General features: G+C 53.1%; 2 protein-coding genes across 2 annotated transcripts; both read right to left on the reverse strand.

Annotated features, from left to right (window-relative positions):
• Positions 1-1,598: 1,598 nt before the first annotated feature.
• On the reverse strand, positions 1,599-9,329 carry LOC132462352 (3-keto-steroid reductase/17-beta-hydroxysteroid dehydrogenase 7-like). The gene is made up of 9 exons (XM_060057835.1): positions 9,128-9,329; positions 8,400-8,603; positions 7,512-7,604; positions 6,411-6,525; positions 5,739-5,933; positions 4,375-4,479; positions 2,519-2,575; positions 2,189-2,287; positions 1,599-1,904 (listed from the first exon to the last, which is right to left on the reverse strand). The coding sequence occupies exons 1-9, from the start codon at positions 9,160-9,162 to the stop codon at positions 1,803-1,805; spliced, it is 1,005 nt and encodes a 334-aa protein (XP_059913818.1). The 5' UTR covers positions 9,163-9,329; the 3' UTR covers positions 1,599-1,802.
• A 164-nt stretch (positions 9,330-9,493) lies between these two features.
• Positions 9,494-13,725, reverse strand: LOC132462353 (discoidin domain-containing receptor 2-like). Its single transcript, XM_060057836.1, has 3 exons — positions 13,334-13,725; positions 12,296-12,445; positions 9,494-10,103 (listed from the first exon to the last, which is right to left on the reverse strand). The coding sequence occupies exons 1-3, from the start codon at positions 13,604-13,606 to the stop codon at positions 9,969-9,971; spliced, it is 558 nt and encodes a 185-aa protein (XP_059913819.1). The 5' UTR covers positions 13,607-13,725; the 3' UTR covers positions 9,494-9,968.
• Positions 13,726-14,199: the final 474 nt, after the last annotated feature.

Here is a 14,199-nt window from a genome sequence, read left to right on the forward strand (position 1 = left end):
ACCCCCCCCATCCCCATTATGGTCCACAGATAGGAGCAAGCAGGCCGCTAAAGGTTCTAGCAAGGTTCAACCTCTCAGCACAGATGTAGGTAGGGAGGTCTAAGTGTTTCAAAAGGGTATTGTATTACACACGATTGATCATTCATCAGATTTACTGGCAGAATGTTGATATTGCCCAGGTCTTTGCAGCCGAATTGTCTTCCAATTTTTCATATGGTTTGTACAAGGCAAGGTCCTCGGCTTACCCTATCTGGGCAGACACATCACCCCGTCCACACAGAGCAGTCTGTGTTGAGTTACAGATAAGTACTGTGTCATTGGGGAGGAACTGGATATAGCTATCAGGTATCTGGCACGCGGAGGGCGGAGCGGACACTGACAACACACAGCCAGCGCCCGCAGGCTGAGGGTTAGGGTTAGGGTTAGGGCTAACCCTAACCCTAACCCTCAGCCAGCGCCCGCAGGCTGAGGGTTAGGGTTAGGGTTAATCCTAACCCTAACCCTCAGCCAGCGCCCGCAGGCTGTGGGTTAGGGTTAGGGTTAGGGCTAATCCTAACCCTCAGCCAGCGCCCGCAGGCTGAGGGTTAGGGTTAGGGTTAGCCCTAACCCTAACCCTAACCCACATGAAGGCCAGGCCGGACGCTCATCCATCAGATCAGTTCCATTTATTTAGATTTGCTGGTTTTGTGCATCGGCTTTCTTTTTGTCAAAGTGTGAAAAAATATTGTTCATCGTGGAAAACAAACAATTTGGTTGAGAATAATTACGATTCTGTAATTCTCTGTAAATACCTAAACACACAATGAAAACATTAGAGAGGAAGACGCCTTCAATGCGCGAATGACCAGAGAGATCCTGTCAGACATGCCCTTGAAACGTTTCTTGTTCTGGGTCTCAGCTGTCTGTCACTTTGAAACAAAAAGAACCAAAGGACTGCGTTTAAACGATGCGGAAAATAAAAAAGAACCATTCATTGATCAGATGTTCTCAGACTTCTGAAACACGTAAAGTCAGGGCCCAAGAGCTTCTGTTCTGACCTGAAGACTGCAGCCAACAGCTCCTGAAGTCTCCCTTCTATTACAATGACCGTATTAGGACGACCTATGTCCCCAGTGTTGTTCTGACCGTATCAGGACGACCTATGTCCCCTGTGTTGTTCTGACCGTATCAGGACTGACCGTATTAGGACTACCTATGTCCCCTGTGTTGTTCTGACCGTATCAGGACTACCTATGTCCCCTGTGTTGTTCTGACCGTATCAGGACTGACCGTATTAGGACTACCTATGTCCCCTGTGTTGTTCTGACCGTATCAGGACTGACCGTATTAGGACTACCTATGTCCCCTGTGTTGTTCTGACCGTATCAGGACTGACCGTATTAGGACTACCTATGTCCCCTGTGTTGTTCTGACCGTATCAGGACTACCTATGTCCCCTGTGTTGTTCTGACCGTATTAGGACGACCTATGTCCCCTGTGTTGTTCTGACCGTATCAGGACTACCTATCTATACTTATTGATTATAACCAAACCGTTATATCATAACAACACAGAGGCGAGAGGTGGATGGCCACAACAAAATGGAGACATAAATTCAGTTGAAGGGATTTCACCAATCAGTCATTTATTTAAATAAATGAACTGACACACAACGACCCCCCTGGGATGGACGGGCTGCAGCGGGTAGAGCTTGGTGTTTGGGGTCACCCAAATAGACCAGCAACAAATGTCAAAGAAAGGCCAGTCTGAGGTTGTGGCTCCGCCCACAGGTCACAGGTACTGCGGAGAGCGTCTCCCGGGGCCTACAGCCGGTCGGGTCCCTCTCTGATCTGCCTCCTGATTACCTTCTCCAGCTCCAGGAGCTTCCCGTACAAGGCCTCGGAGGTTTCCTCATCGACGTCCATCTGAAAGAGGAGAGCAGCAGGCAGAAACACCACCTGGTCAGGGAACAGTGTCCTGGTGACAACCCCAGCTCACTGAACACTCAGTGAGCTGATAGTTAACTACACACCTAATCACTTAAGTTATTGATGGACTTCCACCGTGAAAGGGTTATTCAAAGTGATCTCTGGTGGTGGGAGCTCCCTGTGTTCCTGCATGGTTGACAGAGCCGTCCATGAACACACTGCTCTGGCATGGTGGCGCCTGCCAGCAGGTTACCGTGGCGACGGGCCTGGGTGAGTCCTACCTGTCGGGGCTGGGTGTAGTTGTTCCCCAGGCCAGACGTCATGCTGTGATACTTGGCCCTTGCGTCCAACGACTCAGGCTTTTGCAGAAACAGCCAGTTCTTAAATATAGACCATAGCATTGGTTTAATGTTCGAGTGATGGACCACAGGGCGTACATTAACAGACATCTCAAAGGCGGCTAATTAAATGGATTTCATGGAACAGAATCCATGTCCATTAAGTACATCTTGTCTCATCTCTCAAGACATTGTTCCTGACAATTTAGTTTGGCAAATAGGTTTAAAATGAGCCTATCGTCATTTTTAATTGTTTAAAGTTAAGTGACATACCAGGGCTTCTGCTCCATTGTAGGGTGTTAATGTTAACGTGTTGGTGAAGATACGGATCTGTGGAAGACAACATCATATCATCAGAATACAGCATATTCAAATGGATTATAATCGAATAAGACTGTCTCGGCACTCTAACGCTAAACCCACTGCAACAACACACATCCAAAGATACACACACTAAGCACACAAGCTGAGAAAGGCAACCCTACATCCACGTGACAGACCGAGCGTAAGACGGCAGCACTCTGGTCATGGAGATTGTGCAGCCAAACATTCAGGGAAGACACCAGAACAAAAAAGGTGGAATGGATCCGTATTGTTTAAAAAATATAATTATTTATAACCTGATATTAACCATTTAGCCCCTATTGAGTCGCTAGACAGTAAAGGCCTTGTACTGTGGATCTGGTCCTGCACCAGAGATCGAGAGGAAGCGTAGCATGGGGGCACATCACTTTTCTGTGTTCAGCTGGGTTCACAAATTAGGAACGACAACTTTTGCGTGAGTGTATGCTTTTGGTTTCCAAGTAAAAATGCTTCCAGGTCGCTATGCCCTGGCTTGTGCTAACATTGTATCATTAACACACAAACCAACCATAATCATACCTCTTAAAGCTAGCTCATTATAGAAGGCTTTTCTTGGTCCTATTCGTTGAAATTCTCTTTAACTACCGACTAATCGATGGAGAGAGAAAGAGAGAGAGAGAGGGTCTATATAGTAGGGCTGCAACTAACGATTATTTGAATAATCGATTAATCTGTCGATTATTTTTTCGATTAATCGATGAATCGGATAAAAAAAATAATAAATAAATTGCCGCATCTTTATTCAAAAACTGAACATTACTTCAAATTCACAGTGCAGACTGAAGTGTAAAAACACCAGGTTATTGCTCCAACGTCCCAGAACTATTTGAAGTAATATTAAAACAATTAAAAAAACATAACTGGGATAACGCAAAAAAAACATACAATGTATGATATACTTTTATATGTATACAAGCGATGTCCATGGTTAACCGGTCAAACCTATTGATACCATTTTCGAGACTCCTTGAAATAGAACTTGTAATATTGCTTTAATTGCTGATAAGATGATGATAGTTCTAGATTGGACATTAAACAGGTCATAATTCTATCTTTACTATCTATTTTATATTACTGGGAAAACAAGTTTTCACCAAAATCTCAATTATTATTATTTTTTTTCTGTTGCATTTGAACGCATCAATCATATTACTGAGCCGACCTGAACACATCACATTTGACACTGTTTGTGACCATTGGTTAGTTGTTTTTTTTAAGCTAACTAGCTCTATATCCTGCCGATTTTAACATGGATTTAAAAACTGCATTACTATTTTTAACTGACTGGACTTTCTACACCGTCCGGTTGTGTGATTACTACCGCTGCTTTGAATGACTGTTGATGCACGCGGTGCCGACTCCGAGCCCGTCTGCACAAAGTCTGCAGCAGCATCAGCGGACAGTTTTCGGTTGGACTAGACGGATACTGAGTTGAAGGAGTTTTTTTAACCCAAAGACAGTGAAGGTACAACACTTCGATGTAGGCCTACAGTCCAGTTTTAAGATATGACTAAAATACAAGCTGTGGTCGCTCACACTAAAGCTCGCTGTGGGCGTGCATGAACCATGAACCAACCTGTCGGCGGCTGGCTGTAAACAGTGCTGCGCCTACGAGTGACGTATTAATCGCGCGACACAACGAATCGACGACCAAATTCGTTGCCAACGCATTTAGTAATCGATTTTTATCGATTTTATCGATTCGTTGTTGCAGCCCTACTATATAGTGAGCGTTCTGAGGGCTGAGCAGCTCAACAAGAACTTACAAACCACATGATGGGCATGAGGATCGTCCAGAAGAAGGAGGGCAGGATGCCGTACGTCAGGTTGGTCATCACCAGACCGGGGCAGATCACCGAGGAGAACAGACCCTGGACCCACACACACAGTAATGGATCATTTATTATTAAAAAATGCTCATAACTCGAATGAACAAGATGACCTATTCTGGACTATGGCGATGGTTCTCAAATGGGGTCATCAACCAGAGGGGTCCTTGGTAGGAGACCACCTGGGTACGGGGGTCTACGGGCTGCGGGGTCCTTGGTAGGAGACCACCTGGGTACGGGGGTCTACGGGCTGAGGGGTCCTGGGTACGGGGGTCTACGGGCTGAGGGGTCCTGGGTACGGGGGTCTACGGGCTGAGGGGTCCTGGGTAGGAGACCACCTGGGTACGGGGGTCTACGGGCTGCGGGGTCCTTGGTAGGAGACCACCTGGGTACGGGGGTCTACGGGCTGAGGGGTCCTGGGTCCGGGGTTCTTGGGGCTGAGGGGTCCTGGGTAGGAGACCACCTGGGTACGGGGGTCTTGGGGCTGAGGGGTCCTGGGTAGGAGACCACCTGGGTACGGGGGTCTACGGGCTGAGGGGTCCTGGGTAGGAGACCACCTGGATACGGGGGTCTTGGGGCTGAGGGGTCCTGGGTAGGAGACCACCTGGGTACGGGGGTCTACGGGCTGAGGGGTCCTGGGTACGGGGGTCTACGGGCTGAGGGGTCCTGGGTAGGAGACCACCTGGGTACGGGGGTCTACGGGCTGAGGGGTCCTGGGTAGGAGACCACCTGGGTACGGGGTCTACGGGCTGAGGGGTCCTGGGTCCGGGGTTCTTGGGGCTGAGGGGTCCTGGGTAGGAGACCACCTGGGTACGGGGGTCTTGGGGCTGCGGGGTCCTTGGTAGGAGACCACCTGGGTACGGGGGTCTACGGGCTGAGGGGTCCTGGGTACGGGGGTCTACGGGCTGAGGGGTCCTGGGTACGGGGGTCTACGGGCTGAGGGGTCCTGGGTAGGAGACCACCTGGGTACGGGGGTCTACGGGCTGCGGGGTCCTTGGTAGGAGACCACCTGGGTACGGGGGTCTACGGGCTGAGGGGTCCTGGGTACGGGGGTCTACGGGCTGAGGGGTCCTGGGTAGGAGACCACCTGGGTACGGGGGTCTACGGGCTGAGGGGTCCTGGGTAGGAGACCACCTGGGTACGGGGGTCTACGGGCTGAGGGGTCCTGGGTAGGAGACCACCTGGGTACGGGGGTCTACGGGCTGAGGGGTCCTGGGTAGGAGACCACCTGGGTACGGGGGTCTACGGGCTGAGGGGTCCTGGGTAGGAGACCACCTGGGTACGGGGGTCTACGGGCTGACCTGTGCGTTGTGGTGCCGGTTCAGAGCCAGGCTGAGCAGGTCCGAGGCGTACTTGGAGGAGCTGTAGGGCTCGGTGCCGGCGGCGTGCTGCAGGTCCTCCAGGCTGAAGGCCGAGCGCAGCGCGTTGCTGGACGAGGTCCACACCACCTGGGAGGGGCGCCCCGCCCCGCACAGCAGGACCTCCAGCTCCCGGACCTGGCACGCACACGCACGCGCGCGCGCACACACACACACACACACACACACACGCACAATTAAGTCAGGGCAACACTTGGCAATACACTATCTTTTGATCAGATCATTTGATTGGCAGAGAATACAAGAATTTTCTTTTCTCTTCTACTTGAATTGATATTGCTTGTTTTAAAAACATGGTGCCATAATGACTACAGCATGTATTTAAATAATAGAAGGTTCTCGCTCTGTGCAACAAAATAGGAGCCGTAATACTGTCCTAATAAAACAACCCAGAGACAACAAGCCCTCTCTTAGCGGGTAGGGTTAGGGGTAGGGGTAGGGGTAGGGGTAGGGGTAGGGGGAGGGGTAGGGGGAGGGGGAGGGGTAGGGGTAGGGGTAGGGGTAGGGGTAGGGGTAGGGTTAGGGGTAGGGTTAGGGGTAGGGTTAGGGGTAGGGGTAGGGGTAGGGGGTAGGGGTAGGGTCTGAGCTTCCTACCAGCAGGAAGTGACCGAACAGGTTGGTGGTGAACACTTCCTGCAGCCCGTCCGCGGTGGGGCGGTCCTGCTGCGTCAGAAGACCCTCGGCCGTGGAGAACATCTGGATGGCCTTACTGTGGTGCAGCAGAGGGTCAGATCACCGTCACTGTACCCCCCACACACCAGGTCAGGGCTTACTGTACCCCCCAACACACCAGGTCAGGGCTTACTGTACCCCCAACACAGGGCTTACTGTACCCCCCACACACAGGGCTTACTGTACACCCAACACAGGGCTTACTGTACCCCCAACACACCAGGTCAGGGCTTACTGTACCCCCCACACACCAGGTCAGGGCTTACTGTACCCCCCAACACACCAGGTCAGGGCTTACTGTACCCCCCAACACACCAGGTCAGGGCTTACTGTACCCCCAACACAGGGCTTACTGTACCCCCCACACACAGGGCTTACTGTACACCCAACACAGGGCTTACTGTACCCCCCAACACAGGGCTTACTGTACCCCCCAACACAGGGCTTACTGTACCCCCCAACACAGGGCTTACTGTACCCCCAACACACCAGGTCAGGGCTTACTGTACCCCCCAACACATCAGGTCAGGGCTTACTGTACCCCCAACACAGGGCTTACTGTACCCCCAACACAGGGCTTACTGTACCCCCAACACAGGGCTTACTGTACCCCCCACACACCAGGTCAGGGCTTACTGTACCCCCCAACACAGGGCTTACTGTACCCCCCAACACACCAGGTCAGGGCTTACTGTACCCCCCAACACAGGGCTTACTGTACCCCCCAACACAGGGCTTACTGTACCCCCAACACAGGGCTTACTGTACCCCCCAACACACCAGGTCAGGGCTTACTGTACCCCCCAACACAGGGCTTACTGTACCCCCAACACAGGGCTTACTGTACCCCCCACACACCAGGTCAGGTTGGTGATGGGGTTCGAGAGGGGAACGACTCCCTAGGTGCAGTGATTACAGCGACATGTAGCTGATCTCCCTTAATGCACCTTGTGTCTGCAGAATGACTAAACAGTACATGCTCAATAGCACTAGATGTTATATAAGGCTGCCTTCAGGCTGTACCTGGAGAACAGTCCCTTGAAAAAGGCTTTGATGTCCACATGTGGATTGGGCATGATGCCTGCATTCAGGTACAGGTGATCAAGGCGAGGGTACCTAAAGGATAAAAAACAGATTAATTTGACACGGTTACCCATGTATAACATTTTTTAAACCCGCACTATGCAACTTTTCTACGACTAGCCCCTTCTATAAATGCTTTTATTGTGGTCCACCGAGTATGAAAATCTCAGAAGACAGTTCAAAATGATACACCTATGACTGTAGTAACAACTTAAACCGCTAGAGGCTGCTAATGGAATTAGAGCTGTCAAGCGATTAAAATATTTAATCGTGATTAATCGCATTAATGTCATAGTTAACTCACGATTAATCGCAAATTATTTTTCTATGCTAAATATCCCTTGATTTTTTTGTCCCATAATTCTTCTCATTTTAATTCTCTTATCAACATGGTGAAGTGCATCGGCTTGCCTTGTGCAAATGATTTTTTATTGATAACAACATTGGCATATACTGATTAAAACAGGATGATACAAAAAAAGAGCCTATAGTGCAATTAAACGACTGCATTGAACAAATGTCATTTGAACATAGCAGTCAGGCTACTGCTTCTTTGTTTTGAGCCAAAGAAAAAAAAAAAAAAAAAACGTTTTTTTTTTTTTATATAAAATAATTGCGTTAATTGCGCGTTATTTTTTTGGACGCCGTTAAATTTGGTTTGCGTTAACGGCGTTAATAACGCGTTTAACTGACAGCTCTAAAAAACATACATAGTGCAGGTTTAAGTGTAAAAAATAAAAAAAGGATAAAAACCCTCATAGCATACTAGGCATTAATAAAGTTGTTCTCCAGAAACCCTTTGAACAACTCCTCCATCATGATGTATACCTGGCCTTGACCTCTTGGGCTGCGCGGAGGACCGAGCGCACGGAGCCGACGTCGAGGTCCAGCAGGTCGACGCGGGCGCCGGGGTGAGAGGTCAACAGGGCCGACCGGGCCGCCTCCGCCCGGCCCGAGTTCCGACAGGCTAAACACAAGCGGACCCCGCTGTCCTGGCTCAGCAGCCGTTCGCACAGGGCCAGGCCGATGCCGCTATGGAGAGCGGGAAAATATATTTAGTTGTATATTGTACAATGGACTCTCTGGATAATAGTTTGATGCATATTGTTAATTGTACTATTTTACTGATCTAATTTGGGTGAGATTAAGTGACTGTACGTAGGTCTATACGTGAGTAATGTTGGGTTTGAGTATTGGTCTGTCTGTGTTTGTATCAGACCTGAAATTGCAATGCAACTATTCTAATAATGAACTTTGGAAAGCCTGAGTTGTAGATTACGCCTGTTGAACACACAAGCACACACACACACACACACACACACACACACACACACACACACACACACACACACACACACACACACACACACACACACACACACACACACACACCTTGAAATGCCTAGGAATGCTACTCAAGAAGTGACAGCAATATAAAATGTACAACTGTTATCCTTTTTTAATAAAGTTGTGGTAAACATAATTGTAATTACTGCATAGGAGTTAGGATAGCCTTGCGTTTATGTAACAGAGATTTGACGGCGTCGTCAACTTACCTGTTTGCGCCAGTGACAAGGACAACTTTATCCATAATGTAAAGTTGTAGACAGTAGTTTTTGATCTAAAGCTATGAATATAAACGCCTTGTCGCCACAAGCAATGAAATACACTGGGATTGTACGTAGTCCCAGAGATGGTTTGTACAGCCCCCGTATGATCCGACTCTGCCGTAGAACAGCAGCACAACTGCACACATGGTGTGATTGGATGTCACTAGAAATCTGGCCAATCAGCGGCCGCTACAGAGAATGACGAGATCCTGGTCTCAACAGAGCGCTCTGCTTGAGAGAAGAGGCCGTTCACTTCTGCTCTAGTTTACCTTTCCCCTGTCCGAGTAGTTCGGTGGCGACAGAGGGGTCGAAACGTTTTTGGTATTGTTTTTATTTGGGTCTTCATAGACAAAAAGATACTTACTGAAACATTCTTTTACATCCAATCCTTTATAAAGTTTTAGTTTAAGTATTTTAAAATAAAAATCTATACAGTAGGCTATGGTATCGTTCTAATTCTAAAGGAATACATCTAAATATAATTAAATGTCACTATTCTACATTTACATATCTAAAATATAAAGGCAACAACAGCATCCATACATTTGTAGAAGCAGTCTCATACAATTTCTAATAAATAACACATAACAAAATATGCCAGGTAGGCCTATATATTAAAAGAGACCTGGTTGTATAAATCGTGCGTATGTCGGGGTAGCGGTTTAACACTAAACCGGAAGAGCTGATATTTACACAACAGCAGTGATAGTTTACATGTATATTCTTATTTACAGTCAAAGCCTCTAGGAATCTACAATAGTTCAAGTGGCTAGGCGTAGCTAGCGCGCTACGCTGCGTTGTCCAGCAGGTGGCGGTGGATCTCCTGGAAGCCCGGCCGCTGATTAGCGTTCCTCCGCCAGCAGCGCAGCATCAGGTCTGTGTACACGTCGTCCGGGCAACTCGCAGGCTTCGGCAGATACACCTGTCGCCGTTCAATTAAAAATACTTCAGTAGTACCCTCAAGGAAGACGACATTTAATCTACCATCATACGCATTAAAGATGGAAACAGGCGTAAAGAGGGTGAGCTGGCAAGGCCGATGCATCCTAATGTGCAGATTGTGTTCAGATAATCAGTTTGGTGTGTAAGACGACCGTCACGTTGAAGTGAACTGCTCTTATAGCTTCTGATGGTATCCATTGAAAGGACTCGCGGAGAACAGGTACAGGGTCATCGTGTGTGTGTGTCACCACTGCACCGGGGGAGACACGTGTGTGTCACCACTGCACCGGGGGAGACACGTGTGTGTCACACACATGCGAATAGTTAAAGCTGATATGTTGATATCAATCAATATATAGATCGTCAGGTCATCCATTACAATTAAAATTACAATTTAATTAATTCCATGTCATTACATATTCGTCTTGTAGTCCATCTATGAGTGAATCTAAACGGAACATGACCTAGCAGAGACCTGTGACCTGTGACCTGTGACAGAGCTGTCACAAGTCTCACCCCCCCCCCCCCCCCCCGGTGCAATGGTCCTCTTGCCCCCCCCCCCCCCCCGGTGCAGTGGTCCTCTTGCCCCCCCCCCCGGTGCAGTGGTCCTCATGCCCCCCCCCCTCCCCCAGTGCAGTGGTCCTCATGCCCCCCCCCCCCCCCCCGGTGCAGTGGTCCTCATGCCCCCCCCCCCCCCCCCGGTGCAGTGGTCCTCATGCCCCCCCCCCTCCCCCAGTGCAGTGGTCCTCATGCCCCCCCCCCCCCTCCCCCGGTGCAGTGGTCCTCATGCCCCCCCCCCCCCCCCCCCCCCCGGTGCAGTGGTCCTCATGCCCCCCCCCCCCCCCCCCCGGTGCAGTGGTCCTCATGCCCCCCCCCCGGTGCAGTGGTCCTCATGCCCCCCCCCCGGTGCAGTGGTCCTCATGCCCCCCCCCCCCCCCCCCCCCCCCCCCGGTGCAGTGGTCCTCATGCCCCCCCCCCCCCCCGGTGCAGTGGTCCTCATGCCCCCCCCCCCCCCCCCCCCCGGTGCAGTGGTCCTCATGCCCCCCCCCCGGTGCAGTGGTCCTCATGCCCCCCCCCCCCCCCCCGGTGCAGTGGTCCTCATGCCCCCCCCCCCCCCCGGTGCAGTGGTCCTCATGCCCCCCCCCCCCCGGTGCAGTGGTCCTCATGCCCCCCCCCCCCCCCCCGGTGCAGTGGTCCTCATGCCCCCCCCCCCCCGGTGCAGTGGTCCTCATGCCCCCCCCCCCCCCGGTGCAGTGGTCCTCATGCCCCCCCCCCCCCCGGTGCAGTGGTCCTCATGCCCCCCCCCCCCCCCCCCCCCGGTGCAGTGGTCCTCATGCCCCCCCCCCGGTGCAGTGGTCCTCATGCCCCCCCCCCAGTGCAGTGGTCCTCATGCCCCCCCCCCCCCCCCCCGGTGCAGTGGTCCTCATGCCCCCCCCCCCCCCCCCGGTGCAGTGGTCCTCATGCCCCCCCCCCTCCCCCAGTGCAGTGGTCCTCATGCCCCCCCCCCCCCTCCCCCGGTGCAGTGGTCCTCATGCCCCCCCCCCCCCCCCCCCCCCTGGTGCAGTGGTCCTCATGCCCCCCCCCCCCCCCCCCGGTGCAGTGGTCCTCATGCCCCCCCCCCGGTGCAGTGGTCCTCATGCCCCCCCCCCGGTGCAGTGGTCCTCATGCCCCCCCCCCCCCCCCCCCCCCCGGTGCAGTGGTCCTCATGCCCCCCCCCCCCCCCGGTGCAGTGGTCCTCATGCCCCCCCCCCCCCCCCCACCCGGTGCAGTGGTCCTCATGCCCCCCCCCCGGTGCAGTGGTCCTCATGCCCCCCCCCCCCCCCGGTGCAGTGGTCCTCATGCCCCCCCCCCCCCCCGGTGCAGTGGTCCTCATGCCCCCCCCCCCCCGGTGCAGTGGTCCTCATGCCCCCCCCCCCCCCCCCCGGTGCAGTGGTCCTCATGCCCCCCCCCCCCCGGTGCAGTGGTCCTCATGCCCCCCCCCCCCCGGTGCAGTGGTCCTCATGCCCCCCCCCCCCCGGTGCAGTGGTCCTCATGCCCCCCCCCCCCCCCCCCCCGGTGCAGTGGTCCTCATGCCCCCCCCCCGGTGCAGTGGTCCTCATGCCCCCCCCCCGGTGCAGTGGTCCTCATGCCCCCCCCCCCCCCGGTGCAGTGGTCCTCATGCCCCCCCCTCACCTGCTTGCCCTGGTCCCTGAAGAACTCCCCGGTGTTCTCGATGACCTGCTCGTCGGACAGCCCTCCGTAGGGCTGCTGCTGGCAGAGCGTCAGGACCTCCCACAGCGTCACGCCGAAGGCCCACACGTCGCTCGCCGCCGTGAACTTACCCTGCAGGGAGACCGCGGGCAGGGTTAACCCTAACCCCAACCCAGTGAAGCCCTCCCAGTGCCCCACCAGTAGCATGCTCTCCCAGTAAAGCCCTCCCAGTGCCCCACCAGTAGGATGCTCTCCCAGTAAAGCCCTCCCAGTGCCCCACCAGTAGGATGCTCTCCCAGTGAAGCCCTCCCAGTGCCCCACCAGTAGGATGCTCTCCCAGTAAAGCCCTCCCAGTGCCCCACCAGTAGGATGCTCTCCCAGTAAAGCCCTCCCAGTGCCCCACCAGTAGGATGCTCTCCCAGTAAAGCCCTCCCAGTGCCCCACCAGTAGGACGCTCTCCCAGTGAAGCCCTCCCAGTGCGTCCCAGTGCCCTCCCAGTGCCCCACCAGTAGGATGCTCTCCCAGTAAAGCCCTCCCAGTGCCCCACCAGTAGGATGCTCTCCCAGTAAAGCCCTCCCAGTGCCCCACCAGTAGGATGCTCTCCCAGTAAAGCCCTCCCAGTGCCCCACCAGTAGCATGCTCTCCCAGTAAAGCCCTCCCAGTGCGTCCCAGTGCCCTCCCAGTGCCCCACCAGTAGGATGCTCTCCCAGTAAAGCCCTCCCAGTGCCCCACCAGTAGGACGCTCTCTCAGTAAAGCCCTCCCAGTGCCCCACCAGTAGGACGCTCTCCCAGTGAAGCCCTCCCAGTGCGTCCCAGTGCCCTCCCAGTGCCCCACCAGTAGGATGCTCTCCCAGTAAAGCCCTCCCAGTGCCCCACCAGTAGGATGCTCTCCCAGTAAAGCCCTCCCAGTGCCCCACCAGTAGCATGCTCTCCCAGTAAAGCCCTCCCAGTGCCCCACCAGTAGGATGCTCTCCCAGTAAAGCCCTCCCAGTGCGTCCCAGTGCCCTCCCAGTGCCCCACCAGTAGGACGCTCTCCCAGGCCATCCAGCGGATGGGCAGCACAGCGCGCCCCTGGATGCGGTAGTAGTCTCCTCGGTACAGGTTGCGGCTCATCCCGAAGTCGGCGATCTTGATGGTGCAGCTGGCCCCCACCAGGCAGTTCCGCGTGGCCAGGTCTCTGTGCACGAAGTTCAGGGAGGACAGGTACCGCATGCCCGCGGCGACCTGCAGCACCATGCTCATCAGCTGACCGTAGCTGGGGAGAGGGGGGGCATTCAGGGGCTGCTCCATCATGGACAAGTCCTGGTCACGTTACCTTATTATTTATTCTGGTCTATAATGAAATCATCATTAATCAAACCATTTTTTATTGTTTGGAAACATGAGGCATTTTGCCCCAATTTCTCTCCAAAAGACATTGTGTGTTTTGTGTATAAAAAATACAAAAAAATTAAAATATCAAATGCTCAGATCGAAAATAATGTGCAACTATGTACCCAGCTGTTCTGAAATTTCTATAAGACATTTAATGAATAAAATAAACTTGATTATATTCGTTTTTTGAACGTTAGACACAAATCGAAATCGCGATCAAATTTCGATTAATTGCAGAGCCCTATTTCATTCTAGAGGGCAGTTAGCTGGCATGCATCCAGAATAGGTCATGTTGGGACACATGGTTTATCAGCAGCAGCACTCGGGCCTACCTAATGTTGGGACACATGGTTTATCAGCAGCAGCACTCGGGCCTACCTGATGTTGGGACACATGGTTTATCAGCAGCAGCACTCGGGCCTACCTGATGTTGGGACACATGGTTTATAAGCCGCAGTACTCGGGCCTACCTGATGTTGGGACACATGGTTTATCAGCAGCAGTACTCGGGC

Source organism: Gadus macrocephalus, chromosome 8, assembly GCF_031168955.1.
Source record: "Gadus macrocephalus chromosome 8, ASM3116895v1".
NCBI classification, from domain to species: Eukaryota; Metazoa; Chordata; class Actinopteri; order Gadiformes; family Gadidae; genus Gadus; species Gadus macrocephalus.

Coding starts and splice junctions, on each gene's coding strand:
- LOC132462352 (XM_060057835.1), bottom strand. CDS start 9,162: ATGGATAAAGTTGTCCTTGTCACTGGCGCAAACAG. Junction 8,604..9,127: donor CTTGTCACTGGCGCAAACAG/GTAAGTTGACGA, acceptor CGCTCTCCATAG/CGGCATCGGCCTGGCCCTGT. Junction 4,480..5,738: donor ACCGGCACCACAACGCACAG/GTCAGCCCGTAG, acceptor GTGTGGGTCCAG/GGTCTGTTCTCCTCGGTGAT.
- LOC132462353 (XM_060057836.1), bottom strand. CDS start 13,606: ATGATGGAGCAGCCCCTGAATGCCCCCCCTCTCCCCAGCTACGGTCAG. Junction 12,446..13,333: donor CCTGGGAGAGCGTCCTACTG/GTGGGGCACTGG, acceptor GTCTCCCTGCAG/GGTAAGTTCACGGCGGCGAG. Junction 10,104..12,295: donor TCAGGGACCAGGGCAAGCAG/GTGAGGGGGGGG, acceptor GAACGGCGACAG/GTGTATCTGCCGAAGCCTGC.